General features: G+C 39.5%; 1 protein-coding gene across 3 annotated transcripts; it reads left to right on the forward strand.

Annotated features, from left to right (window-relative positions):
• The first annotated feature begins 1,084 nt into the window (after positions 1–1,084).
• mgat3a (beta-1,4-mannosyl-glycoprotein 4-beta-N-acetylglucosaminyltransferase a) lies at positions 1,085–27,641 on the forward strand. Of its 3 annotated transcripts, none has more exons than XM_067459285.1 (3): positions 1,085–1,410; positions 19,525–19,753; positions 25,574–27,641. In XM_067459285.1, the coding sequence occupies exons 1-3, from the start codon at positions 1,385–1,387 to the stop codon at positions 26,828–26,830; spliced, it is 1,512 nt and encodes a 503-aa protein (XP_067315386.1). In that variant the 5' UTR covers positions 1,085–1,384; the 3' UTR covers positions 26,831–27,641. The 3 variants fall into 3 exon arrangements, with proteins under 3 accessions (XP_067315386.1, XP_067315395.1, XP_067315406.1); XM_067459294.1 differs by having other exon boundaries at positions 25,577–27,641; XM_067459305.1 differs by having other exon boundaries at positions 19,631–19,753.

A 27,641-nucleotide genomic window follows, 5' to 3' on the forward strand; every position in this document is an offset into this window, starting at 1 on the left:
GGGGGGACGTGGCCTCCAAACTCTTTGTGAGTCTTGAAGATGGCAACTGCAAACTATTCTTCAGTATATTTTTGATTAATTATTTACACTCCTGACTCTTGGTCTTCATTCTTCACTGGTCTTGGGTCCTAAACTGTTATCCCCTAACAATATCTATCTGTCAATCCGTCTGTATATCTATCATCTACCCTAACAGGGAACGTTCTCAGCAGAACATTGGCTAACATGCTCTGAAAGTTCTTCTTAAGTTATCCAAAAAAGTTATTGCTGTAACATAATTAGAACGTTGTGCCAATATTATATGCTATTGATAAATCTTCTAAAAACATTAGCTCTAAAACATTATTCTTACATTGTTAGTGGAGAGTTTGAAAAACGACTACATTTAAAAAAATTGGTCATTACAAATTAGTCATACAGTTTTCTTCTTCTTCAAATCAATTTCATAAACATAATTTGTATATCCAGTGACATAACTAATGACACAAAGCACTTTAATGCTACTTTTCGTTCAAATATTTTTTTTATGGTCAGAAAGAAAGAAAAAATCCAAGATTATAAAATAATTATGTGTTTAATATAAATGTAATATAAATATAATTCAATTATAATGTGGTTTTAAGGGGGGGGGTAAAAGAATAAGATGTCAATAAAAAAAACACAATAGTTTATTATATTGCATAATTTCATATTTAAAGTCTATAAGGCTAGAAAAATAAACTTAGGGACTAAAAATATCTATATTTTTATCTATCTATCTATCTATCTATCTATCTATCTATCTATCTATCTATCTATCTATCTGTCTGTCTGTCTGTCTGTCTGTCTGTCTGTCTGTCTGTCTGTCTGTCTATCTATCTATCTATCTATCTATCTATCTATCTATCTATCTATCTATCCTTTAGCTATCCTTGGATCCTTTCCATTGGACAGAAGGATCTTAAGCGCGGGCCTACATGTAATATCGTGTGAACTACGGAAAATCGTGTGCATCCCTCTCCATTGTTTATTCTAGTGTCATTGAAAATACTGTATGGACTGGGAGTTTTTGAAACATCAGTTCTCGAAACATAGGCTACTTCGGTCGGTCACAGAATTCGGCACAAAACCTGAATCCGCCCCAGACCAACAGCCTAGTTATTTTTCACTTCAACGAAACACTGAAACTTAGACATAAAAATGAGAGGGTGGGTGTGGATTGAAATATAATTTAAATAATAATTTACCTGCACAGTCCTCGCGCTTCAGCGGTGCGCGCGCGAGCGAGTTTGAGCGAGTTCAGTTAGTTTCCTGGAGAGTGTCACTAGTCAACAGCGAAGAGCGCAAACACAGAGAAACGCTACACGCTTGGAGAACAAACGAATTGACTGACACATGCAGCAGCATGGGGAGATCAAATCTGTCTGTCAGGTAAGATTATGTTGCAATTATTTACAATTATACACTTAAATGCTAACTCAATCTGTGCTGGAGAGATTAGCTCCGTTTTTTGCTGGCTTGAGGATGTTGTTAGATCTCAATCATTTCACGAGTTCACACTTACATATAATTTATAGAGAGTACATTTAAATGCGTATTTGGCGTGCTGTCCGGGGGGAGGGCTTCGAGCTCGGACTTCGGCCCGAACCCAGAGTAGGCTACCCCACTGTATGTATAGTAATTTGGAACTAAAAAAAGCCAAATGCGGGGAAGGGGTGGTGGAGGGGATGCATATGTCACTTTGTGTGCTGTCTAAAGAGATTAGACCCTGCTGATCAAATGGGCTTTTGCATGTTTTCCATTATTTTTTGCACATGTTTTAGGCCTAAAAACCAAGTATAAATTAAATCAAGGTAGTGTGTACCCATTTAGCCTATGATAACGGCAGTAACAATTAGTAAAAAAGTGTTCTCAACACTCTTGTTGCTTTTGCCCAAATAACGTGGATACCATGGTTCACCTGTAAATCCTCTCACAAACTAGTTCACTCATGCGTCAAAACTAAATTTCCTTCTCATTTAGCTGTCAGTGAGTTCCCCTGAAATGCTCTGTCCCTTTGCCATTGTGTAAGCACTGCAAGTCAAAATGATTAGATGTTTTGTTACTATGGCAGAGAACCATTGAAAAATCCCTCATGTCCACCTTTCAGTCTTAGCCCAGTCCTTCATTGACAATGGTTACTGTACTGTTTTTGTTGTTGTTGTTGTTTTGGTTTTTTTTTTGTCTAGCTAACAGACTACAATTGTGTATAAAACTGAACAAAAGAAACAGGATTTTAGGCTAAGAGTAGCCTCCAAGGTTTGACATCACACATTGCACTCATACATCCAAGGAAATTGTAACCATCAAGCTTTTACACACTCCAGTGACCTGTCCTGTCACACACAGACAGGAAGATGTAATTTAATTTCCCCCCACAGTCATCATGTTTTCTGGTTATTTCACTTTTGAACTAGTCTTCGTCTTCCCATTAATGCCACCATTCTCTTCCTTCGGGCTGATTCTAGAACATGCAGGAAAACAAGAGGCGGGATTTATCACACAAGCCAATCATAACCGATCATAGTGGCGGCTCCAGAGATTTTCTGCTGCAGGTGCTATGGGGATGCTCAACACTTAAGAGAAGGTGCTTTGAATTTTGAGGCGGCATTATGGAGTCGCATTGGACCACTCTGGTATAAACTAATGCGTAGCCACTCCCGCATTATATATATATATATATATATATATATATATATATATATATATATATATATATATATATATATATATATATATATATATATATATCATTGAAATCATTTTTTTTCTGGGGGAAAACCCCAAGGCCCCCCCGCAAAACAATTTCTGCACCTATCATATTTTGCGTTAGCCACTACTGACCCACCCACTTTTTATTTGCTTCCGATGCCCATGCCTTAGTGTAAAATGTGTAGGCGCCATTTAGTCAGCAAAGATTAGCAGCAGAGTTGCAGAAAGCGCACTATTTTGCAGTTTGTTCTGATGCATCGAATTCTGGGCACACAAAAATTGTTTCCCTACACAGTCCAGTATTTCTGTGCAGCCGAGGGTGTGAAGTATGGATTGTTAGACTTTTACGACGACTCAAACGAATCTAGTGAAGCCATATTCAAACATAGTGTCTATTACTGAAAACAATGGACTTTCTGTCAGCCAGATCAGTGCCTATGGTGCAGATAACGCATCAGTTAATTATGGTCGGCACAACTCAGTTTTTCAGAAACTCCAAGAAGCTAACCCACAAATTGTGAATGGCAATTGCAAGTGTCACATCATAAGCAACACAGTCAAAGCAGCTAATCGTGTCTTTAGTGCTGGAGGGTGTGCCGTGGAGTCCTTTGTGCTGAAGGTGTATAGTGAATTCAGTTGTTCTGCTAAAAAAGTGGAATTGCTTAAGGACTTCTTTGAATTTACTAATAAAAAATATGGGGAGATTCTGAGGCATGTTCCCACACGCTGGCTGTCTTTTCTGCCAGCGATACAGAGGATCTTAGAGTGTTGGCCAGCTTTAAAGTCTTATTTTGTATTTTGTTGGAAAGGAGGATTGTGTGTGGTGCAAGTGATGCAGAAAATGTAGACTTTACTGTAGCTGAATGTATCCTTGCATTTATTCACAATGTGATGCAAGAATTTGATTCATCTATTAGGGTGCTCGAGAGTGACAGTGCTACTGTGATTGACGTTTACTCTTATGAACCGATTGCGCAGTCAGCTGATCACAAGGCGCACAGACAAATTCTATGGCAGCAAAGCAAAACAAATACTGAGGAGCCTTTTACCCCAGCAACAGGAACAGTTCAGGAGCCTAGTGGACAGATTTCTTTTTAGAAGACAGTGCTGTATCTTGAGGATAAATTTGACTTCAATGACCAGGTTCTTGCACACATTGGCTGTCTCAGCCTTCATGAAGGACAGTCACTCCAGTGGTCAGAGTTGGAAGTTTTAGTGGAAAAACTGGCCCTGGATGTTAAAGAAGACAAGCTGTATGGTGATGTAGTCATTCTGAAAGAGGTCTTGCACATTCCAACAGACCTTACTCCAGACAGAAAGTGGGCCTATTTTTTTAGCAAGGCAACTGAATCCACCGTGCTGTTGAAAGTAGTTGCTTTTGTTTTTTCCATACCAGTCAGTAATGCCTATGCAGAAAGAGTGTTCAGTCATATGGAAGAGGTTTGGTCCGATAAAAGAAACAGACTGTCAGTTGCAATGGTGAAGTCTGCGCTTCAGGTAAGATTGAATTTCAAATTGTCATGCACTGAATTCAATTCATTGAAGAACAGAAACCACTGATAGCTGCAGCAAAGGGAAACGCCAAGTATAGATGGCAGACTAGGTAAGCTAAGGCCTATTTATGATTTTGTTATTTCAATGTCTGACTGAGACATACTAAATAAAAGTGACTATTGATGTGCCTTAGGTATGGTAAATGCAAATCTAATCAGGTCATCCCTCTACTTATTTCTTTAGCAAAGAGGAAGCAAAAGCAAGCACAAGTACCAGTATCTAAGCAGTCAGGTAAGCTATAAGTTAAGTAAGATAAGTGAGGATGCTTGAGATGTTTAAAATATTCATGAGTCATGACTATGCTCTATCTTACTGCACAAAGGCCAATTTTGTCTTATGGGTCTAATGTCTAATAGACATTTTCACTTGTGAGCAAAGCGGTCGGTCAGGTCATCGATATGTCCAGGTTTTTTATCAGACATAGGTGGCAACCCTAGCTGTGGCTAATATCATAGACAGTAAAAGAAATGGACAGAGCGATCCCATTGACGTCAATGGCGAAATAATGAAGTCAACCTAGGGGCACTCACTTCCTGATGGCTGAGTGAACTGCGCAGGCTCAGACTGAGCTTGACGACGTAGATGTGACGTGAGCCTTCTGTCTGACAGCTGTAGGTCTTCTAGTAGTTGTGGAAAGTGAAATCTGAATCACGTTGTTTAAATATTTTCTCCCGTTGCTTTTGTCTCACTATCGGCTTCTCCCCTTTCTTCTCCCTTGACTTTATCAGACTTTATGTTTGGATTCTGCTCTTTTCTGAAGTTTGTCCCTAGTGGCCAGTTGAGGAATTGCTGTTTAAGTCACTTCCGTATTGGGTTCAAGAGAAACTGGGGGAGGTTCATAGACAGTAAAAGAAATGGACGGAGGGATCCCATTGCCTTCTACGGCGTTAAGTGATGTCAGTATAGGAGCACTCACTTCCTGATGGCTGAGCGAACTGCGCAGGCTCAGACTGAGCTTGACGACGTAGATGTGACGTGAGCCTCCTGTCTGACAGCTGTGAGTCTTCTAGTAGATGTGGAAAGTGAAAGCTGAATCACGTTGTTTAAATATTTTCTCCCGTTGCTTTTGGCTCACTACGGGCTTCTCCCCATTCTTCCCCCTTGACTTTATCAGACTTTATGTCTCCACGTCCCCCCCGACTGTCTCATAGACAGTAAAAGATTGCCTGTGAGCGTCTCCTCAGGTCTATACGGTAATTTCTCAACTGTGCGACAGAGTCGCGTTGGTTATGACGCAATAGTTAGCCTATTTTTAGAAAAACAGCTTCTACGGGGCGATAGTGTAAGATACAAGGTAATGGAGCCTTTTATGCATTGTCGTGTTTCTTTAGAAATAAACAATGGACAAATTGAGTCTTTAAACGCCTCAGATGTAAAGTTATTCACTGTCAAAGTGACTCAAAAATGAATGGGAGTCAATGGGATGCTAACAGCAGGTGATGGCTTGGTTAGCAATGGCAGCCCCTAGGGGTGGAACGCTTTCCGAGCGCTAGATTACCCCCTTGGGGAGGTTGCCGCTTGCAGCAGACACAATCCTGCAGAACTCCTGTAAATAACTAAAGCCTCCGTGCCTCGATCGCCCCCAGATGGCCAGTCCCAGTATAGCCGCCCCTCCATGGATTCTAAATGGACATGAAACAAACTAAACAATCAAATTACACTTCATGCAGTTTTTTACCCCAAAGTTGGTTTCTGTCATTTTTGGCAGTTTTTATCACAATGATTTCAAGTGTTATTTCTTGAAATAAGTTTAGTTTTAGATCGTTATCTGATGCTATAAAAACAGGAGGTGTGACCTCATGATTGACAGCTGAGATTGACGGCTTCTCTGAGTGAAGTTGGCTGAGGCACTAACAGATTTTTTTTCGAGATTTTCGGGAGGAGATTGGATATTGGATAATTGATATTATAGGCATCATGTATTCTGAGTTTTATAAGCACTAAGTACCCGTCAGGGATGGAAATTAGCACCCGCCACCAGCCAAATGCGGGTGATTTTGAGTTGTGGCGGGTAAACTCGCTTCACCTACCGGCCACCGTGGCGGGTAAAGAAAAATAGCATACTGTTTCCCCTCTTTGTAAACTTTGTTCAATGCATGCGAGTGCGGCCGTATGTCCGAATATGACCAGTCGTTTTCGCCGTCATTACCCAGATGTAGTACCAGAAGACGCGAATACGAACTCGCGCGCGCTGAAAGAAGATCCGTCACTGCGCATCATGCGAGAACGCGCACCATCTTGATTAGTATCCAAGCAGACAGTCTGAATATGCCTCAAGTGAACGTTATACAGTCGAGAAAGAAGAGCATATCCCTGCATTAGGTCTTAAAGGGGCAGCAGCCTTTACTGCTGTCTGTTTAACGTCAAACAAAAGGACATCTGCTCTTGAATAGCTTTTTTAAGTTTAATAAGGATTAATCTTTAATTTAAACAGTTAAAATATGCAGTTATTTTACATTTGATTACTTTATTGAATTTCTGTACCTTTCTGCAGGCCATTAGGCCTGTACATTAGCTATTATTAAATGTACACATGAGTGAGGTCAAGTTAAACATTTTAGTTTGAATTGTATTTTATACTGTGGATTGTTGCAATGTGCTAAATAAATATTTGCATAATTTGTAACTGATTAATATTTGAAACTTTAATATTAATTTATGCAATCGCAATGCCTTGATTTTTAGTAAAGTTACACAGTCACAGCATTAGCCATAAATGCAATGGTACTAATAGTTAGCATAATTTCTTTTGGTGTTTCGGTTTCGGCCAAGAATTTTTATTTCTGTGCATCCCTACTGACAATGTTCTGCTCGGTGTGTCGTCAACACGCTTCAGAAGATGCCAAAACTAATAGTTTCATTGTTGGGACTAAAAACCTAAAACTGGAAGCCATAAAAGATCACGAATCTTCCAAATGCCACATCCAGGTAAAAAAAAAAAGCGCACAGAGCAAAGAGCCCTACTCATTTAATGATATATATATATCAGTTCATGGTGTGTGTGTATAAGAGAGATAGAGAAAATGTCAGTATTTCATTGAGACTTGAGATTAAATAAACTGCTTAAGTATTGTAGAGCTTGTAGTATTAATTTTTCACATGCAGTTACACATTGTCGGTTAAAAACAAGAAAGTGGCTGGTAAAAACATGGAGTGGCTGGTAGATTTTGAAATCCACCAGCCACAGTGGCCGGTGGACAAAAAGTTAATTTCCATCCCTGGTACCCGTACGAACTGGAAAGACAAAATATTGAATATTGAATAACCAATTATTGCCAGAAGGCAAAACTGGAATACCGCCCTGGCAGTGATATTGTTCAGTTTACTTTGCCTTTATCCAGAGTGTTTTGCAAAGGACTGATTGAGCATCGTTGCATTAAATTCTTCAGTTGTCTTGAGGAGTGCCTCATGCTACTCCTAAGAATGTATGATTACACACGAGAACACAAACTTGTGAATTTAAAAAGCCTCGGGGGTATTCTGCAAAGCAGGTTATGTGACAAATCTGGCTTTATTTAAGAGTAATTAGCTCAAACCTCAACTTTCTGCTCCAAAAAACCCCCGTAACTTTTAGGGTATGCAAGTAGCCATAGCAACTCCAGATCAGCTCATGTTCCAGGGTTAGTTTGCTTAAGAGGTTTTCAGATAAGTATTATATATTATATATACTATATTAAAATAACTACATTTGTTATATAGTCACAGTTATATTATATACAATATTATATATTAATTCTAAAGCACTATTATAACAAGGTAATGTCGTTCGACACAATGTCATTTCCTCTCTCAAGACCCATAAAGGCACTAAAGACGTCGATACAAAGCCCATCTCACTACAGTGGCTCGACAATCATTTGAAGACACGAGAATAGTTTTTGGGTGAACTAACCCTTTAAAACATGGTTCTGACTCAAGCTCAATTTGTGAAGTTAGAAACAGTTTGAACCATTGCATTATGGAGGGGGTGTTGCAAGTTTGTAGAGTGTGTGTGAAAGTGAAACTCTGCAATGTGCTATTGTTATATTGTGTTGGAGCAATCAGATGTAGACACTCCTACACAAAGTTACAAAATGGGTCAGAAAGCAGCTCAAAATGCAAGTATACTTTGCATTTTCAGTGTTTTCTCTTTCAAGTTAACTAGTTAACTGTTCTTCTTTTGATCGGAAGTTCTTTCCATCCATGTAAATTACACCAACATGAGAGCCTTTATATTTGTGATTTACTTTGCCCCAAACAGAACTCTGTTTTAAATATTTGATATCTCTAACTTTAGTGAATAATTCTTCCTCAATAGTGCTTTTTGTGTTCTAGTGCTGCAACAACTAATCGATAAAATCGATTATTTTCGATAATGAAAATAGTCAACAACTAATTTGGTTATTGATTAGTTGCGTCTGTGCGCTAAACTCGGAAACCATCACTTCACAGTACTAAATAACCCATTTCTAGAGACAAAATGCATATGGTAAACAGCCGAGGACACAGAGTGAACTGTAGTGAATCAAAAACATGATCCAAGTTGTCTGAAACATGCTTTATAAGCACTTCAAACAAAAGCACAAGCATTTTCTGCGTCTTGCGTGTGCTGTTTAAAGGGTTAGTTCACCTAAAAATGAAATTGATGTCATTAATGACTCACCCTAATGTCGTTCCACACCCGTAAGACCTCCGTTCATCTTCAGACACAGTTTAAGATATTTCATATTTAGTCCGAGAGCGTATCTAAAGTGTATGCCCACTATACTGTCCATGTCCAGAAAGGGAATAAAAACATCATCAAAGTAGTCCATATGTGACATCAGTTAGTTCATTAGAATCTCTTGAAGCATTGAAAATACATTTTGGTCCCAAAATAACAAAAACTACGACTTTATTCCGCATCGTCTTCTCTTCCGGGTTTGTTTTCAATCTTCAAATAAAGATTCAAACGGTTATGAATCAGCGGATTGATTCATGATTCGGATCGCCAATGTCACGTGATTTCAGCAGTTTGACACGCGATCTGAATACTTGATACTAAGTGGAGCAGCCCCACAAATTTCCAGTGTAAATTTCAAGTTTCCTCACTGGAATTCCTGCACAACAACATTTAACAAACAACAGTCGGATGCAAATGCTACATTGATGCAATTCAATGATCGCATTCTATGTGTTTGTCTTGTTTCCTAAAGTCGGTCAATCAATAATAGAGCGCCACCCTCAGGCTGAATAACGCAAAGGGACCTGGACTTGGGGGGCTAACAATCTGGCAGGGGTCAGAATTTGACACTGGTACTTCGATATTTTAATCTGTAGCGTACACTCACTTTTTCTTGCATACTGGTGTTGTGCCAAATTCTGATCCCCTTAGTATTGGTAGGTTTAGGATTAGTTTTGGGGGAGGGGTTATAATCAGGCAACCAGGTAGCTACTTCAACAAGGGGGGTAATAATTTGGCAGGCAGTAGAAATTCAGCTCAACACTGACCCTTTTCACATGTTGCTAGTACTCCGACCACCCACACCGTGTGTCAGTGTGTTTAAAAAAGAAAATGAACAAAAATAAAGTATATGTTTAAAATTCAGCTTGCAAAACAAGTAATGATATTTATGAGAGCAGTAACTGTAAAGGTACAATTGCCATTACTGTAGCCAAATATGACTATGTTCAGACGAGAGAATAAATGTGTTCTCCATACCTCATAACATTTTTTTCAGTGTTTTGTTATTGTTTATTATCATTTTTAATTTATTCGTATTAATATCTGCTTTAAAATAATAAGCAATCAGTTTTTTTAATGTAAATTTTTAGTTAGATGTAATGTTTGTAATGTATTGTAACCTTGTTTTGCTTACAATGTAGAGCATAGCCCGCAGATTCACTCTGCAGGCCTGTTGTGTTCACACATGGTATCTTTTAAACTAGTATGAAAACTTGTGTGCAATTGAGTCGTATTAGAACATACTATTGCAGTTGAATTCAGACTATTTTGCTATTTTTAAGTTTCAAGTTAAGCGAGTAAGACATCAGGTGTTCACACTTAACACTTGAAAACTGAAGCTCTACTTAAATTAAAGCCTTTGAACCCGAATATGCAAAACAACAAAAGCGGAATAATGTGGTTTCTAGAACATTTGGTTATTTAGACATTGAATTGAAAGTGATCAGGAAACACCTGCTTGGAACAAATAGCTCTGACCACGACTGCATTTTTTTTAAAGAACTTTTTGGTTTCTGCTATATTTCTCCAAAATGGTGAAACTCCTTTGTTTGTCTGTGTTTTTGTTGAAATGCCAGTGAAGTGGATATAATTCATACTAATAACAAATCAGAGGCTCAGATATGGCACCCTGCTATAAGCTTATTTGTGTCATGTTTGTCGCCTTTCTCATTTTTGTTATCTATCATCGTTGGCTGTACATGCACAGGAAGGGGTGAGTTTATGGCTTTCCTTTGAGCCATGAGATTGCATAAAGACAGTCTGAATAAAGTATTAAAATACTAAACTGAAGTATTTTGGAAACCATGTTTAATTTGCACTAATTAGTCGAAGGTGGTGTGTTATACAGACTTAAACAGCAAGTGGCCTCTATGTTTATTTATTCTTATGTTTATTTAGAGCAATAGAGGATTTAGTTAGCCTGACAAGCCAGACCCACATCAAGATGTTTGGTCTGGAAACTCACCATAGACAGGACTCAATCCGAGGGGGCGGGATAAACGGTTGTCTTTCAAACTCCCTTTGCACGCGATAGGATAGAGCTACACCAACCAGAGCAACGAAGGTGAAACAGAGCTTGTTGATAGATTAAACTTTCACCGTATCCGGTCGGCTAAACTCCGAACACATCTTCCCTTTTTAAGAATGACTTCAGTGCCGTTCTTTTCTCAGAGAAAAGCTTAACTCCAAGTCTTCCAGAGTCGCGGTCAAAGCTGATTTGAAAGACCGGCGTTCGCCAGTTTCTGTGTTTACTAGAAGCACACAAACGCAACTCGGCCGTCATTATGGCCCCGCCCGCCGACTCTATACACGATGGCCCTCATTTATCAATCTTGCGTAGAAACTGGTGTATATGTTGGCGTAAGATTATGCTTACACTCCTCTCACCGCCTGATTTATGAAGCTGTGCGTACCTCTGCAATCCAGGTGTACGCAATACTTGCCCTTGATAAATGTGGCGGCTGAAAACGATCGTCATTAGAATAACACGCCCCTATATATTCAAGTTTCCGCCTCCCCCACGCCCTCATTTTACGCCATGGACAAACAGAAGACGGCAAAGAAACGAAACTTCTCCGACGTGGAGATCGGGCGCGCCTCAATCATCTCACTAGTCCACTAGTCAGGGCACTGATTAGGACATAAGTCAATGGGCTGACTCCCTGATCAGTGCTCTGACTACTGAACTATTGAGATGATTGAGACGCGCCCATCGAGACCATCACCAGGGAAGTGGAAAAAAAACCCGAAATTGTTTTATTTGGGAGTTTAAAGAGTGGAATTAAAGGCACCAACAAAAACAAAATATGGACCCAAATTACGAGTACTGTTAATAGTGTGGAGGTTGAGAAGCGCACTCCAGCAGTTTAAAGCTGTTTGGATGATAAATTACCATCACAATGCATTATTTTACAGCACGTTTTGAAAAAATTAGCATTTAATTTCGTATCACGGCACATGTATTGGGGTGTACAATAGTGATGTGATGTGGAGTAAGATTCATTCACAGATTAATAATTACATGACAATTTGTAAGATTCTTATTCTTATTATTATGATTATTATTCTTAATGACGCTTGTTATTTAGAAGAAGAATGTCGTTTTTATTGGTTTTATTATTATTTAAAAGAAGAAGGTCATTTTTATTATTTTGTCAGTCTGAATTATTTTAGTCCCAGTCCGTGCGCAGCTGCCGGGCCAGACGGGCCTGAAACGTCAGATAAAGCGCACAGGCTCGCGACTGGAGGAAGCATAAGCCTACAAATCAAACGCTTTGGTAAAGTCACAAAAATTAAACATTGACGTTCATGTTGCACAAAAATAAACACTGATTGTTGTTGTGGTGGTTTTTAACAGTGGATCATAATATAGCATATCTTGTCAGTGCGTTTTGTGGTGTTAGGAATTGTTTTTCTGCGCATTTTCCCACTAACTCAAACGTGCGTACACCACCTCCTGAGCTGGCGTAGGATTTGAGCGTGCCGTACGCCAACGTCCATATTGATAAATCTCAAAGTCACCGTGGGTTTGGGTGTACGCAAGGTGTACGCTGGAAATTTGGTGTACGCACTTTTGATAAATGAGGGCCGATGTGATTGGCCCGACCAGAATTTGGTTTTTACAGCTCAGAAGCAGGGGCGTCAGACTGGGGGGATAAAGGGTACCGAGTGCCCAGGGCCCAAGGCAGGGGGGGCCCTTAGAAGTCAGTTTTCTATACATACATATACATTAATCAGAGTATGGCTTATTAAGTTTTAAGTGTTTTTTATGATAAAAATGCAATACCCCACCCATTGGTATCACTATGGTATTTGGTACGGGGGCCCAGCAAGATGATTTGTACCCAGGGCCCAAAATTTGGTGCTACGCCGCTGCTCAGAAGTGAACTGAGAGTTGCTAGACGACACTCGCGGCAGTTTAGATTTGCTGCCGCTAGGGTGCGTCAGCATCTAGATTTCTAGGCTAGGATTTGTCTATTTGTTTATGTTTATTTGTTCTTATGTTTATTTAGAGCAATAGAGGATTTAGAGCCTTTAAAAGTGAGCATCACTATTACTGTTGCTCATACCATTAGTTCCAAGTATGAAGCTTCACAGTGTAACTTTTCTCTTACAATTTGTGCTAACGACTTGATTTATATGAAATCATGTGGCTTATTGAGATTTGATGTGTTATTTTGTTAATAACAACTTAATTCTGGCCTAGAGATTGATAAAGCACAGTGTTGGGGGAAGTTAATTCGAAAAGTAATGCATTACAATATTTTTTTTCAATTAAATAAAAAAGTCTAAATATTTGCTTATGGTTTAACTGAATCATCGAAGGTCAGCAGCAAGTACACTGGTCAATTTGACCATAGTATAAGCGGTATAACCCACAGCTAACTGTGCATTAAACATTTTGAATGCACACCACGTCCGTAGAGACCTCCACATTGTACATAAATGATTTTTTAAAGCACCGCTATCTTGGAATGGATTATCATTTGCATATGTACTTCCTATTACACAACTGTCACATGCCTGCCCTGTCTTGTATGCACATGTGGGTTTTGTTAGTGTGACCTTGTGCTTCTGTCTTTGTTTGATCCCTCCCCCCTTGTTATCTCATTATTTGTTTCATTTTCCCCACCTGTGTTCCCTCGGTCCCTGCCTCATTTGTTCCCTTTTATAAGCTCTTTGTGTATCGTCTACATCTCCCGGATCCCTGTGATCTCTGTTGGTTTGTTTCAGTTTTGTATTTTGTTATTCTTATGTGTTTTTTCCCCCCCTCGTGGGTTTTGTTTTGAGTTTTTTTTTTTTGTAAATAAATCACCTTCCTTACTGCACTTGAGTCCTCGCACCAGTTTTTCTTTGTTCTGACGTGACAGCAACAACCTATTACAGAATATCTCAGCAACCACACAGTGCAAATAACATTAAAGGAAGTGTGTGTAAGATTGTGGCCAAACCTGATACTGCAATCGCTATCCCCTCTCCCCCTCCCCCCTGACTCGAGGTTGCCAGATAGTCTACAGGATCAGCAGGAACGTTTGTAGATCTGCAGCTGTGGTAACTAGAGCAGATCTGGCAACCCAGATGAAGAAACACTACTGACTTTGTGATTGGTTGATAGGTGGAGGGCGGAGCTTCAGGCCAAAACACAACATGTCAACATCAACATCAGTTGAGGGCTGCAACAATAACTTTATAATGACAATATCCTGGCCAAACTACTGTTGTCAGTGATAAAAGTATTTGAAATTAACATGATTTCTTAATGTCTAGTGACATGCAGGGCCATTTTTTGTACAGTTTAAAAACCATTACGCCTATGGGATGTCCCCATAAAACATAGAAAACCCAACCTGTGTGTGTGTGTGTGTGCAGTAATATATGTGGTTTATGAGGACACAAATGTGTATAATGACATGGGTATTACAACAAACATGGTTTATGAGAACGCTTCTTGTGTCATAAACCAAGTTCATAAACCAAATGGCTTAAAAAATACAACAAAAAACATACTAAACTTACGCAAAAAAATCGGAAAGTTTTCTGTGACGGGTAGGGTTAGTGTAGGCAGATAGAAGATATAGTTTATAAAAAATGGAGAGTCCCTGAAACCATGTGTGTGTGTGTATGTGTGTGTGTGTGTGTGCGTGCGTGCGTGCTTGCCCAAACCAAGAAAAGAGAGCTTTTTTACAGGCTGAGAAAAAAGTTAACATTTGAGAATTAGAAGAGGGGGAGCCTGCCAGAAAAAAAAGGAGTCATTGTGCCCCTGGCATGGGTGCCCTCTGAAGAAACACACACACACATACACTTACTTACACATTGTGAGACAGGAAGTGAGAACAGAGGATGATGGTCAACATTATAGTTTATTCTGTACTAAAGATAAGAGGGATCTTGCTGGATGCCCTTTCTAAATGTCACTCAAAAATGAAAATGTAGTCATTTTGTCACAACCCTTATAGTTGCAAAACTGTATGGTGCTGTTTTTTAGGAAGTAAAATCTTATTCAAACCTACCATTCAGATTTAAATAGGGGAAAATGAAGCGCCATGGCAGGATTTACATCTTTGTTGTCAACACCACGGTTCTCACAATATTTTTGCAAGACCTTGACTGATTTGTTCATACTCACGTACATACAAGAACAAGGGTTGGTTACCAGATGGTCTTTTTCTGCAAATATGAAGTCATACAGCCAAATATACAGCCATAAACTGTATTAAAAAAGCTGCATGAATATATCCTTTTGTGTTCGGTGGAACAAGCAAGAACAAGCATTTAATCTGCCATTACTTCATCTGCTAAAAAAAAAGAAAAAGCTTTGTAACAATAGCTAAGGGATATTTTTCAGCCCAAATGTATGTCTTGACACATTAACCAGCACCATTTTGCAGCTTCACCAAGTATTTCATGAGTAATGGCCAATAAAAAAAAGACAAGGCCTTGTTTTTCACATTATCAAGGCTAAACAGAGTCATCACAAGCTCAGGCAAGCACAAACCATGCCCATATGCGGGTCTTCCTGTGAATGTAATTTTGTTACGTTGTTAAATCCAGCACAATAATGCTGCAGGCTATGAAATATGCAAAAACACAAATCCACCAAGTACAATCACTCTCTTTGTGTTTTCAAGACACATAAAACAAGATTGATTTTGATTTGAAGACTGCTTTAAAGTGAGGTAAGCTGTCTGTTTTTCTTAAGTCGCGCTCTTGACAAATAGAAAGGTTAACCCAGTGGTTCCCTAATGGTGTGTGGCTGGCAATGCCAAGGGATTGTGTAGCCTACGATCAGCAGACTGTTGAAAGAAACCTCTCACCACTTGTGATACAAGTCCTCACTGCAAACGTATCCACACTCAACTAAATCAATTTCACTTTGTCACACAGACACACACACACACACACACACACACATTTGTTTTTGTGACATATGGGGACGTTCCATAGGTGTAATGGTTTTTATACTGTACAAACCGTATTTTCTATCACCCCCCACACACACACACACACACACACACACATACACATATTACCACTATTTATCACTGTTTCACTTTACCTTTTCTTTTTTTAATCATGTTTTAATCATATTGAGGATTTTAATTGTTGTAGTTTTGCAAGTGGAATCTTTGCCCGATCTCGCCTGATATAAGACATCTGCTCAACAGACTGTGGTCGTCATTGTCTGATGTTTCTTTTTCATGGTGGGCTATACATTTTCATTAGGAGCCAGATCTAGAGTCAGGCAGTCAAGCACATTCCTTTTACGGTGTAGAGTGTCTATGAAACAACTCTTGTTGTAGCACATGCAGAATGAGACCTGATATTATCTTGTTTCTCAGGAAAGTTCCTAGGTTATCTTGATGGCAGTTTATATCTCTGTACAATCCCAATATATACCTCCACGTCAGTGGTACATTTACACGAATGCAAATTCTACTGAAGCATATCGTAACAGATGTTTGCTTTTGTACACGTAGCTGATGAAATAATGGATAGTCCCTTTGAGAAATGTTTTTCAGAATGGTGGAATTTTTCTTTTCTTCCTGAATCTTTCATTCTTTATAACCTCCAATAATTGCTTAAACGTTTAAGTGAAGTTTCTGTCACTTCTCTATACTGCAGTCTCAGCCCATTCCTCGCTTGAAAAAGCTTCCAGATCACTAATAATCTTTGGTTTTCACGTTAACACTGCTTTCTTCAATTCCACCAAATCTTTTCAATGAGATTGTACACTTAAAGGGATACTCCACAGTTTTTCCTATTCAACTGTTATTCCGTTAACTAAGACGAGTTGATACACACCTCTCTCGTCGATCTGATAGTATTTAGCTTAGCCCTCTAAGCCCAGTTCATTAACTATGGTACCAAACAGAGATCAAGTTAGAAGCGACCAAACACCTCCACGTTTCCCCTATTTAAATACAGTTACTGTTTTTTCCAGACTATAAGTCGCTCCGGAGTATAAGTCGCATCAGTCAAAAAATGCGTCATGAAGAGGGAAAAAAACATATATAAGATGCACTGGACTATAAGTCGCATTAGGGCAGAAGCAGAGCGGGAGCCGCGCGCGTGCACTCGCTCACGCCCGCTCACTGTGCATAACCGAGCAGAAGAAAGAAAGTTTGAAGTAAGTGAGAAACTAGTAAGGGACTGGCGAAAAGCAGAGGTTACTTTAACTATAATGAAGAAAACAAAGAAAGCTAATCGCGGACAGTAAGCAAGATGGTCAGAGCTGAAGGAACGAGTCCACAGACGCTTGAACTCTCTGCAAGGAGAGGCTCATCCGCGCGAGACTACGCTGTAGCCGTGTGAATCGTTCTCCGCTGCATATTTTACTACATCCAGTTTGTAATTTGCAGAATAAGATTTTCTTTATGGGGGCATTTTGTTTGTGTTCAGTCTTTCTAAGTTTTGCCTTTAAGTTAATATTTCAGTTAAGAGTTTTTTTCTGTTTTCAGTTATTTTTTTCAGTGGTAGGCTACCGGAGCAGCATAGAGCGCCCTCTCGCGGCTATATGTTTTTCCTTGTCAGTCTGTATGAATTAAATTTGATATATAAATCGCACCTGACTAAGTCGCAGGACCAGCCAAACTATGAAAAAAAGTGACTTATAGTCCGGAAAATACGGTACACAAATAGTTGAACAATAAAGTATGGTGACATAAAATAAAACGTGCCGCTTTTCTAAGCGGGTTAAAAAGGAGAACTATAATAACACTATAGTATACAAATAGCACTTCTGAGAGTACTTCGACTCTGCGCAGTAAAAAGTCCAGGCTGAAATTTTTTTACGGCTGAAATCATTTTACTAATGAATGGGGTGGGCTTAGTGGGCTAAGCTAAATTCTATCAGATCGTCACCGTGCGTCAGAGAGATTAAGAGCACGCACTCAGACGAGAGAGGTATGTATCAACTCGTCTTTCCGTCCACTGGAGGGCGCCTATTCAAAACAAAGATGTAGTTTGATGACTCCAAGTTTGAGCGCAGCATCTTGGGACATGTGGTCTTCACTTCACAGCCGGTGGAAAATAGGACTCGGGCAGAAATCATGTTCATGGATGCGGCTATTAACGTTACTGTAGTGTGAAGCAGAGCAGGACGTAGTGATGTGGAGCTGAGCACGGCTGCTGGAGCGACAAACACACGGCTCGGGAGTACCGGGACTTTTATTATGACGGGACGGGACACAGTCGCCAGGCGCCTGCACTTCCGCTTTTTCCGGTCATGATTAGGTAAAGCAGCTCTGTTTATCATATTAGATACATTTAAGTGTGTTAAAAAAATGATGTTATGACGTTACTCTGTGCATTTGCTCTGCGCTGCTGTGACATGTTCACACTGCTAAGAGTAAAGTGCTTCTGCAGAATAAAACCGAGGGTTACGCAGATATGACGCGATTGACAGGCGACTCGCTCAAACGCTATGCTGACACGTCCCGGTCCTTAGTTAAAATAGCAATTTTCTCACAATTTACAAATAGTTGGAAACATCTGGGATATTGTATAGTACTCAACTGAACAAAATATATAACACTGGCCTAGTGGTTTTTGGATATTTAACTGCAAAAATACTACATAGTGCACCTTTAAGTTAATACGGTATAGTATAAAATATATATATATATATATATATATATATATATATATATATATATATATATATATATATATATATATATATATATATATATATATATATATACTTTTTTATTGTTAAATATTATACAACTGTTGTATTGACATTTGTAAAGTTTCCAATGCAAATCAAACTGCTAAATCCATCAGCTAACATATCTTTGAATAATTATCTTTTACTACATCCTGCATTTTGCTCAGCTTGCTCAAACAATGTAATGGGCCATTCACACAGAAGGTAAGGCAGTCAGATTTAGCTATAGTCTTTCCCATGGTTGCTAATGTTGCACGACACTACTCATCTTTCATGGGCTCAGAGACAAAATCACACCAGTGACACCCGTGATTCACTACAAAATGAGATTGCTTAATGTCATTGCGTTAATTTGCTGCTATTTAATTCTCTGTTATGTTCACAGTAATATTGTCTGGATATCACCAGACCAAGCTCAATCTTTTAAGATTGAACATTAATCTGAGGAGTCTGCTCTGTATGTTTTACTGCACAAAAAGTATGATCAGTGGGTATAGTTCAAATGACTCTGTACACAAGTGGATAGTCCTTGCTTCAACCAATCAGACCAAGAATCCGGGTGATATACAACTGCAGGGCGAAATTAAATCGCCAGCAGATCAGGCTGGATTTACCCAGTCTAGTTAAAGCCGCCAGTAGCACACCAGGTGGATAAGTCAGTTTGTGATTGGTCCCCGCGGATTGGTGAAGGAAGCGAGATAGAAAAATGCACAGGTTTCCAGCCCAGCTGCAGGGCGAAATCAAATCTCCAGCAGATCGGGCTGGGGTTACCTCTAACAGTAATACACTTACGCTGGGAAATTTTACATTACCACCAACTGGATTTTCAGCAAAATTTTTGAAATTGTATGTGTTTTTTCTGTTATAGGATAAGAATACGGAGGCATAAGGTCTTCCTGTTGTGCTTACTGGGGATTTGTGTCATTTCCTTCCTACATTATTCCAAAGCCCTGCACAATATTTCACTTCTGCAGGAGCTCTCGTCTCCCTCCACCCATCTAAAGACTTTGAAGATGTTCAGTGGGATCTTCTGGAGTTCTCTGGCCATTGACTCCAACTCCCATCCAGACATCTACAAACACAGCTACCTGAAGAAGGTAAAAAGAAGTTTATGGTTGAGTCACATGGTCTCATCTTCAGACTTCAGCTTTATATATTTTTTTGACATAAAAAAAGCCATAAAATAAGTTTATGGTTGAGTCACATGGTCTCATCTTCAGACTTCAGCTTCATATAATATATATATATATATATATATATATATATATATATATATATATATATATATATATATATATATATATATATATATATATATATATATATATATATATATATATATATATAGTCATGTGAAAAATGAAAGGACACCCTTTTGAATTTTATGGTTTTATGTATCAGGACATAATAAAATCATCTGCTATTAAAATCAGGTAAATACAACCTCAAATGAACACCACCACATGACATATTACACTGTCATTATATATTTAACAAATACCAGGCCAAATTGGGTAAGTCATGGGTGACAAACTAACTGCACCGGTACTGCTTCCATAGGAATTAAGAGGGTAAGTTTCAGTTAGGCACTGCTAATCAAATTACCTTGATTAATTGATCATCAGCAAGTGTGATCACCTCTATAAAAGCAGAACTTTTGGCAGTTTGCTGGTCTGGAGCATTCAGGTGTGTATTAAAACACAATGCCATTGCCAATTAGGAAAGACACCAACAATGATTTTAGGGAAGCAATTGTTGCTGCCCTCAATCTGGGAGGGATTACAAGGCCGTTCCAAACAATTGGCCATTTCCAGTCCATCCTTCTACAGAGATGAAGATTATTCACAAGTGGAAAGCATTCAAGACAGTTGCCAGTCTTCAAATTCACCCCAAGATCTGACTGTATTAATACCAAAGTATTCTAGGGTAAAATGTGAAGCCATCTAACCCATAAGAACAAAATAATTGCTCAGTGGTTTCCTAAGCTTATGAGACTTTTGAGTTTTGATTCTCATATATCTCTCATTTCAGTATCAACAGTTTCAGATGTTTCTTCTAAAATTCCTGTGGAGAAATAAGAGTAGACACAACTGAGACATGAGAAATATTTGAGAGAAAAGGAGTTGAAACAGAATGTGGTGGAAGAAACGTACATCTCTGTATCGTCTTGCTGCAATCTCTTTCAAGACTCCATTATATGAATATTTTATTGCTCAGAGGCAGCTCTTTCTATGCTCATGAGACTTAGTTGTGATTCTCATTTATCTCTCACTGTAGAATCAACAAATGTTTCTCTTCAAATTCCTTAGGAGAAATAAAAGTATATGACTGAGACATGAGAATTATCTGAGAGAAAGGAGTGGAAAATGAGAAACAAGGGAGATCTCTATCGTCTTGCTGTAATCGAGAAGGGAACAGGAGCAGGAAAGTATACCTTTAGGTGGGACTTGAACTCATGCTGTCTGAGGTGCTGCTGTGCTGTCCACAAACATATGGCTCTGACAAAGCTTTCCCTAAGCTCAGGATACTAAGGGCTCATTATCTCTTATACGTCTTTCAGATTTGCCTTCTGGTGCCAGTTGCATAAACTTAGCCAAAGTAGATATTGAATTACTATGCTAAGTAGTAGTTAACCAAAGGGCAATCAGTCTTACTTTTCCAATTAAAATGTATGACTAACTTTTAAGAAGTTCTTCAACCAACCCCAGATGTCTTAAATTAGATTTTAGGAGAAACATGTTACATTAAAATGTTTTACTAATATTGTGAATACTGAAACTATCATTCAAATAGCATTACGTGTTTCAGAATATCAAGGGTTACTCATTAAAATGTATCTAAAATGTCCAAAAATTAATATGCAGTGCTTATTACAAACAAGGATTAGAGAAATGTACAGTGTTTGGTCTAGATACATCATTTCTAAATAACAAATGCAATACTATAGTGTGTACCAGTGCTTCATGGTTGCTGCTTAACCTTTTTGTTCTTTGTTTAACATTGCAAAGTTTATCTTGCACCACACATTTTGCATGTGTCACGACCGGCTCAAAGCCACGACAAATAAGTGGAGGACATAGTAGGTTGGTGAGGTTTTGCAGCATATAAGGTTTATTTACATAAATAATAAAATATACACGATTTTGAATCAAGGCCAAAATAACTAGAAATCTCTGTTGAACAAATGATGGGAAAGTCAGACAGAACCAAATTCAAAGTAATATCAAAAAGAAGATAAACAAAACCATAACAAAACTGAAAAAGGGCGCAACCAACTCAGGCCAGTCTCATGATGGTGTTGCACAAGCTGGCGCTCTTTCAAAGTCCCTCAAGCCCCCTCCGTCAACTCTCAAAGGCTCAACTTAAATAGAGGAAGAAACAGGTGCACATAATTTGCTCAAAGAGCCTGCCCAGGTGGACATCGTTCTCCGGATGAGCCTAGGCCACACCCACTGGTCGGCAACACCAATAGTAACAGGAGACCCGGCACACATGCATGTAAAACATAGGTTGTTTTGATCACTGTGCAACAGAACAGTGCATGTATTGTGCTTGATTTAAATGGCATGGATAAATTACATATAAACTACCCAGAGAAAATAAATAAATGAACAAATTCAAATGATTTTGCGAGACATAATGAGTCTCCTGTTTCTCACACTTGTCTCCTGAGATCTAGCATCCTCACATTTGTATCCTCTAAAGATTCATCTCAATCGCACCCCACGCAAGAGATCTCAATCGCATCCCACGCAAGAGATCTCAATCGCGAGAGATCTCAGTCGCATCACGTGAGAGATCTCAATCGCATCACACACTGTGCTCAGACTTTTCTCCTCAGCTAGAGACTCTGAACCCCTCACATTTATCTCCTCAATAGTTTTAGAAGAGACCTCAGTAAATAAGGTTCACGTTACTCTTAATTGTTGATACAATAAGAAAGCTGCGAAGTCTTTAGCTAAGGAGAAAAGTCTGAGTGCAGTGTGTGATACTGTTGAGATCTCTTCTGAATCTTTAGAGGAGACAAATATGAGCAATCCAGTCTCTACTGTAGCTAAAGCCGGATGCACACTGTGCGATTTTTGCCCACAATTTGGCCATCTGAGACAAATTGAGCAAATCTTAAAAGATTCCTCAGATCCTAGGCTAAAATCTGACATCTTTGGTCGTTAGTTTGACATGTTCACCGGCAGCCGATTAATGAGCGCTGCGAACAAATTTTACCTCAGACGAAATTCTGGCAGTGTCAGAAGATTTGGCACAGAATCCGGCAGTGTGACTTCTCCTACGACAACAGTCAAATATCTAGTTTTTTCAAGACCAACTATGACCAAAATGAGAGCTAGAAATGTATTTGTAGCCAGCATTTCAGTCCCGCATGTAATGCAGCTCACTGTCACCCAACGCGTCATTCACTGATGATATAAAGCTCCGGGTGAGTTGTCTTGCACGCGTCCGTTTTTAGCGCGCCTTCACTATCGTGCAGTCTGACATTAATGACAACTGAGATCTTACAGTGTGACATGGCTGACATCGGGGATCATGTTCCTACAGTCTGACAAGGGACATTCGCAAAGGATTTTGAAAAATCGCACAGTGTGCAGGACCCATAAGAAGAAAAATCTGAGCACAGCCGAGCATGTGATGTTTTTCAAATATCTTCTAAAACTTTAAAGGAGACAAATGTGAGAGTGTTAGAGTTTTTGCCTCAGGAGACAAGCGTGAGAAACAGGAGACTCAAGCAAAAGTCTCCATTTGATATTAAACTAACCTCATTTTTGTCTAGGAGAAACATTTGAGATACTAAAGAGATCTCACTTTGCATTTTTCTTTCCTACGCGAAAGCTTGGCCAACATTGGATCATGCAACAGGACAATGATCATAAGCACCCCAGCAACTCTACACAAGGTATTGCACTGGCCCAGTTGACGTTCAGACCTCAACCTGACCGAAATGCTGTTTGAAATTGCAAAAGAGCTGCACATAAACAAATGCCCACAAACCTCAATGAACTGAAGCAACGTTGTAAAGGAAGAGCAGGCCAAAACTCCCCCAGAATGATGTTAGAGACTCATAAAGTCATACAGAAAACGACTAATCCAAGTTATTGCTGCTAGGTGGTTCTACAAATGTATACAAATGAAATCAGGGTGTACTTATTTTGTTACATATGGCGTCTCCATTTTGCCCTAGTCTTTGTTAAATACATAATGATGTTCCTCTGAGGCTGTATTAATCTAATTTTAAAATCTGCTAAAGACCAGATTATATGTAAAACCATTCATTTCAAAAAGGGTGTACTTTCTTTTTCACAACACTGTGTGTTTGATATATACAGTGAGGAAAATAAGTATTTGAACACCCTGCTATTTTGCAAGTTCTCCCACTTAGAAATCATGGAGGGGTCTGAAATTGTCATCATAGGTGTATGTCCACTGTGAGAGACATAATCTAAAAAAGAAAATCCAGAAATCACAATATAGGATTTTTTAACCATTTATTTGTATGATACAGCTGCAAATAAGTATTTGAACACCGGTCTATCAGCTTGAATTATGACCCTCAAAGACCTGTTAGTCTGCCTTTAAAATATCCACCTCCACTCCATTTATTATCCTAAATTAGATGCACTAGTTTGAGGTCGTTAGCTGCATAAAGACATGTCGACCCCATACAATCAGTAAGAATCCAACTACAAAATTGTACACCTCCACAAGGCTGGAAAGGGCTACGGGGAAATTACCAAGCAGCTTGGTGAAAAATGTAATCATTAGAAAATGGAAGAAGCTAAACATGACTGTCAATCTCCCTCGGACTGGGACTCCGTGCAAGCTCCTTGTGGGCTCTCAATGATCCTAAGAAAGGTGAGAAATCAGCCCAGAACTACACGGGAGGAGCTGGTCAATGACCTGAAAAGAGCTAGGACCACCGTTTGCAAGGTTACTGTTGGTAATACACTAAGACGTGGTTTGAAATCATGCATGGCACGAAAGGTTCCCCTGCTTAATCCAGCACATGTCCAGGCCCGTCTTAAGTTTGCCAATGAACATTTGGATGATCCAGGAGGAGTCATGGAAGAAAGTCATGTGGTCAGATGAGACCAAAATATAACTTTTTGGTCATAATTCCACAAAAAATGTTTGGAGGAAGAAGAATGATGAGTACCATCCCAAGAACTCTGGGGGTTGTTATTCTGTACATGGGAAAGGGGGACTGCACTGTATTAAGGAGAGGAAAACTGGGCCATGTATTGCGAGATTTTGGGGAACAACCTCCTTCCCTCAGTTACAGCATTGAAGATGGGTCGAGGCTGGGTCTTCCAACAGGACAATGACCCGAAGCACACAGCCAGGATAACCAAGGATTGGCTCTGTAAGAAACATATCAAGGTTCTGGCGTGGCCTAGCCAGTCTCCAGACCTAAACCCAATAGAGAATCTCTGGAGGGAGCTCAAACTCTGTGTTTGTCAGCGACAGGCCAGAAACCTGACTGATCTAGAGAAGATCTGTGTGGAGGAGTGGGCCAAAATCCCTCCTGCAGTGTGTGCAAACCTGGTGAAAAACGACAGGAACGTTTGACCTCTGTAATTGCAAACAAAGGCTACTGTACCAAATATTAACATTGATTTTACCAGGTGTTCAAATACTTATTTGCAGCTGTATCATACAAATAAATTGTTAAAAAAAATCATACATTGTGATTTCTGTATTTTTTTAAATTTAGATTATGTCTCTTACAGTGGACATGCACCTACGATGACAATTTCAGACCCCTCTATGATTTCTAAGTGGGAGAACTTGCAAAATAGCAGGGTGTTCAAATACTTATCTTCCTCACTGTACATACATACAAACAAACAAAGTCTGACCATACATTTCTTAAGCGATTTATGATAATAATCTTCTTTTCCTCCAAGCAGGCTAAACTTGATTCAAATGTGATTCTGCCAGATCCCTCAGATGTGACTCTTCACGAAAGTACCTTTGTACTCCATGATGATTTCACACCCTTTTTCATTCAAACCAAATCTGAAGCTGTGTGCTTCCATGAGGGAACGGATATGGCCGACTCTGCTTCGCACCACAGGTTACTGCAACATAACAAGCAGAAAAACACCTCCAAAGGCAACATAATCAATGCAGGCAAGAAGGTGGTTCAGTGTCCCTGTCGGCAGGGTTGGCACGGCCCTCACTGTGGCATACCTACAATTGTTTATCACTCCAATCTCCCGTCCAAGTCGAAAGTAACACCCAGAAAAGTTCCACGTCGAGTCATCAATGCCATCAACATCAACCACGAGTTTGACCTATTACACGCTCGATTTCACGAGCTCGCAGATGTCGTGGACGTGTTTTTGGTTTGCGAATCCAACTTTACAGCGTACGGTGAATCGAGACCTCTTTATTTCCTGCAGCTGATCCTAAACGGAACGTTTGATTACATTAAGCACAAGATTCTGTACATCTTCCTCGATCACTTTCCAGATGGCGGCCATGCGGACGGCTGGATCATGGATGATTACCTGCGCACATATTTGACCAAAAATGGAATGTCGAGGATTCAGGGCCTCAAAATGGACGATGTTTTCATCATCAATGATGCTGATGAAATTCCTGCTCGAGATGGAATTCTTTTCCTCAAACTCTACGACGGCTGGACAGAACCGGTCGGGATACACTTGCGCAAATCCCTTTATGGATTTTACTGGAGGCAGTTCGGAACGCTTAACATCTTATCCGCTTGCACGGCAGCTATGCTCTTTAAGGTTTACAAGGGTGATGGGATTCTTCTTCGGCGCCGGTCCTATTATTCCATGTCGGGATTCCGGGAATATGAGAACTCCACGGGACGTATTCTGGTACCGTGGGCCATCGGAAGCCCCGTTCACTATGCTGGATGGCACTGCTCTTGGTGTTTCAAACCAGAAGGGATTTATTACAAGCTCGTATCAGCCCAGAATGGAGACTTCCCACGTTGGGGCGATTACGAGGAGAAAAGGAATTTCAATTATATTAAAGAGTTAATACGGACAGGGGGTTGGTTTGATGGGTCCGTGCCAAACTACCCACCCACAGACCCCAAAGAGCATATGTACGCTCCCAAATACCTCCTAGATAACTATAATAAATATCGCTACTTGCTGGAGAACCCATATGCCAAAGAGAAACGTTAAGAGAAAAAGGTCTGTTTCAAATGGGCATATACAAAGTTAACATAACGGTTTATGTATCCTAATGGTTTCTGAATTATGAATGGTGATTCACAGAGTGTTACAGTTATATCAGGACTGCGGTATAAATGCCTTAGTCCACTTTGATTCTCAAGATAAGTCATCACTATTTTCTCCATTTTTACAGTAAACATATCTTTTAAAATCAGCATGAAGTCAAAATGGACACATTTTATTTTGGAATATCTATGGAATACTGCTGTACTTATCCACTAGTCAAATATTTTTCTACTTCATATGCTCTCATACTCTTAATCAAAATAGCTTCCTCTCTTGCAGCATCTCTTCTCTGATGTGTGTACTGGCGCGAGGGCGGGGCACACTGTCACTTACATAGGATAGACTAATAGCAAACCACAACTAATCAATCAATTCACCATGGACAAATTCAAGTCCCTCCCTACATTTTTACTTGTTCGAGAAGATCTGTTATGAAACTCTAGATGGCCCAGGCTAATAGAGCCTTAACTCAACTGTTTGCAATCACATCATTACCTATAGGGCACATCTGATTGGTTCCTGCTGAATCCGTAGCAAAGGAGCTGGCATGCTCAAACTTCAAATACTTGGTTAACATTTGCCTTAGCAATATAACCCTCCCCAGCTCCACCTGTGTAAATCTTCTACGGGAAATTCATGAACGCTACAGCAGCATCATGTCTTACATGCTCACAGCAGTGTGTTGTGTATGTATGGGCAAAATTCCTGTACTTGCTCATTAGTATCAGCAGTGTATTAGATATACAGTCTTGTT

The sequence above is a fragment of the Pseudorasbora parva genome, chromosome 2 (genome assembly GCF_024679245.1).
Source record: "Pseudorasbora parva isolate DD20220531a chromosome 2, ASM2467924v1, whole genome shotgun sequence".
Classification (NCBI taxonomy): domain Eukaryota; kingdom Metazoa; phylum Chordata; class Actinopteri; order Cypriniformes; family Gobionidae; genus Pseudorasbora; species Pseudorasbora parva.

Bases quoted from the DNA above. Each gene is read 5' to 3' on its own strand.
- mgat3a (XM_067459285.1), top strand. From the start codon at position 1,385: ATGGGGAGATCAAATCTGTCTGTCAG. The intron at 1,411-19,524 runs GTAAGATTATGT...TTTCTGTTATAG, and splicing joins AGATCAAATCTGTCTGTCAG to GATAAGAATACGGAGGCATA. The intron at 19,754-25,573 runs GTAAAAAGAAGT...TTTTCCTCCAAG, and splicing joins AACACAGCTACCTGAAGAAG to CAGGCTAAACTTGATTCAAA.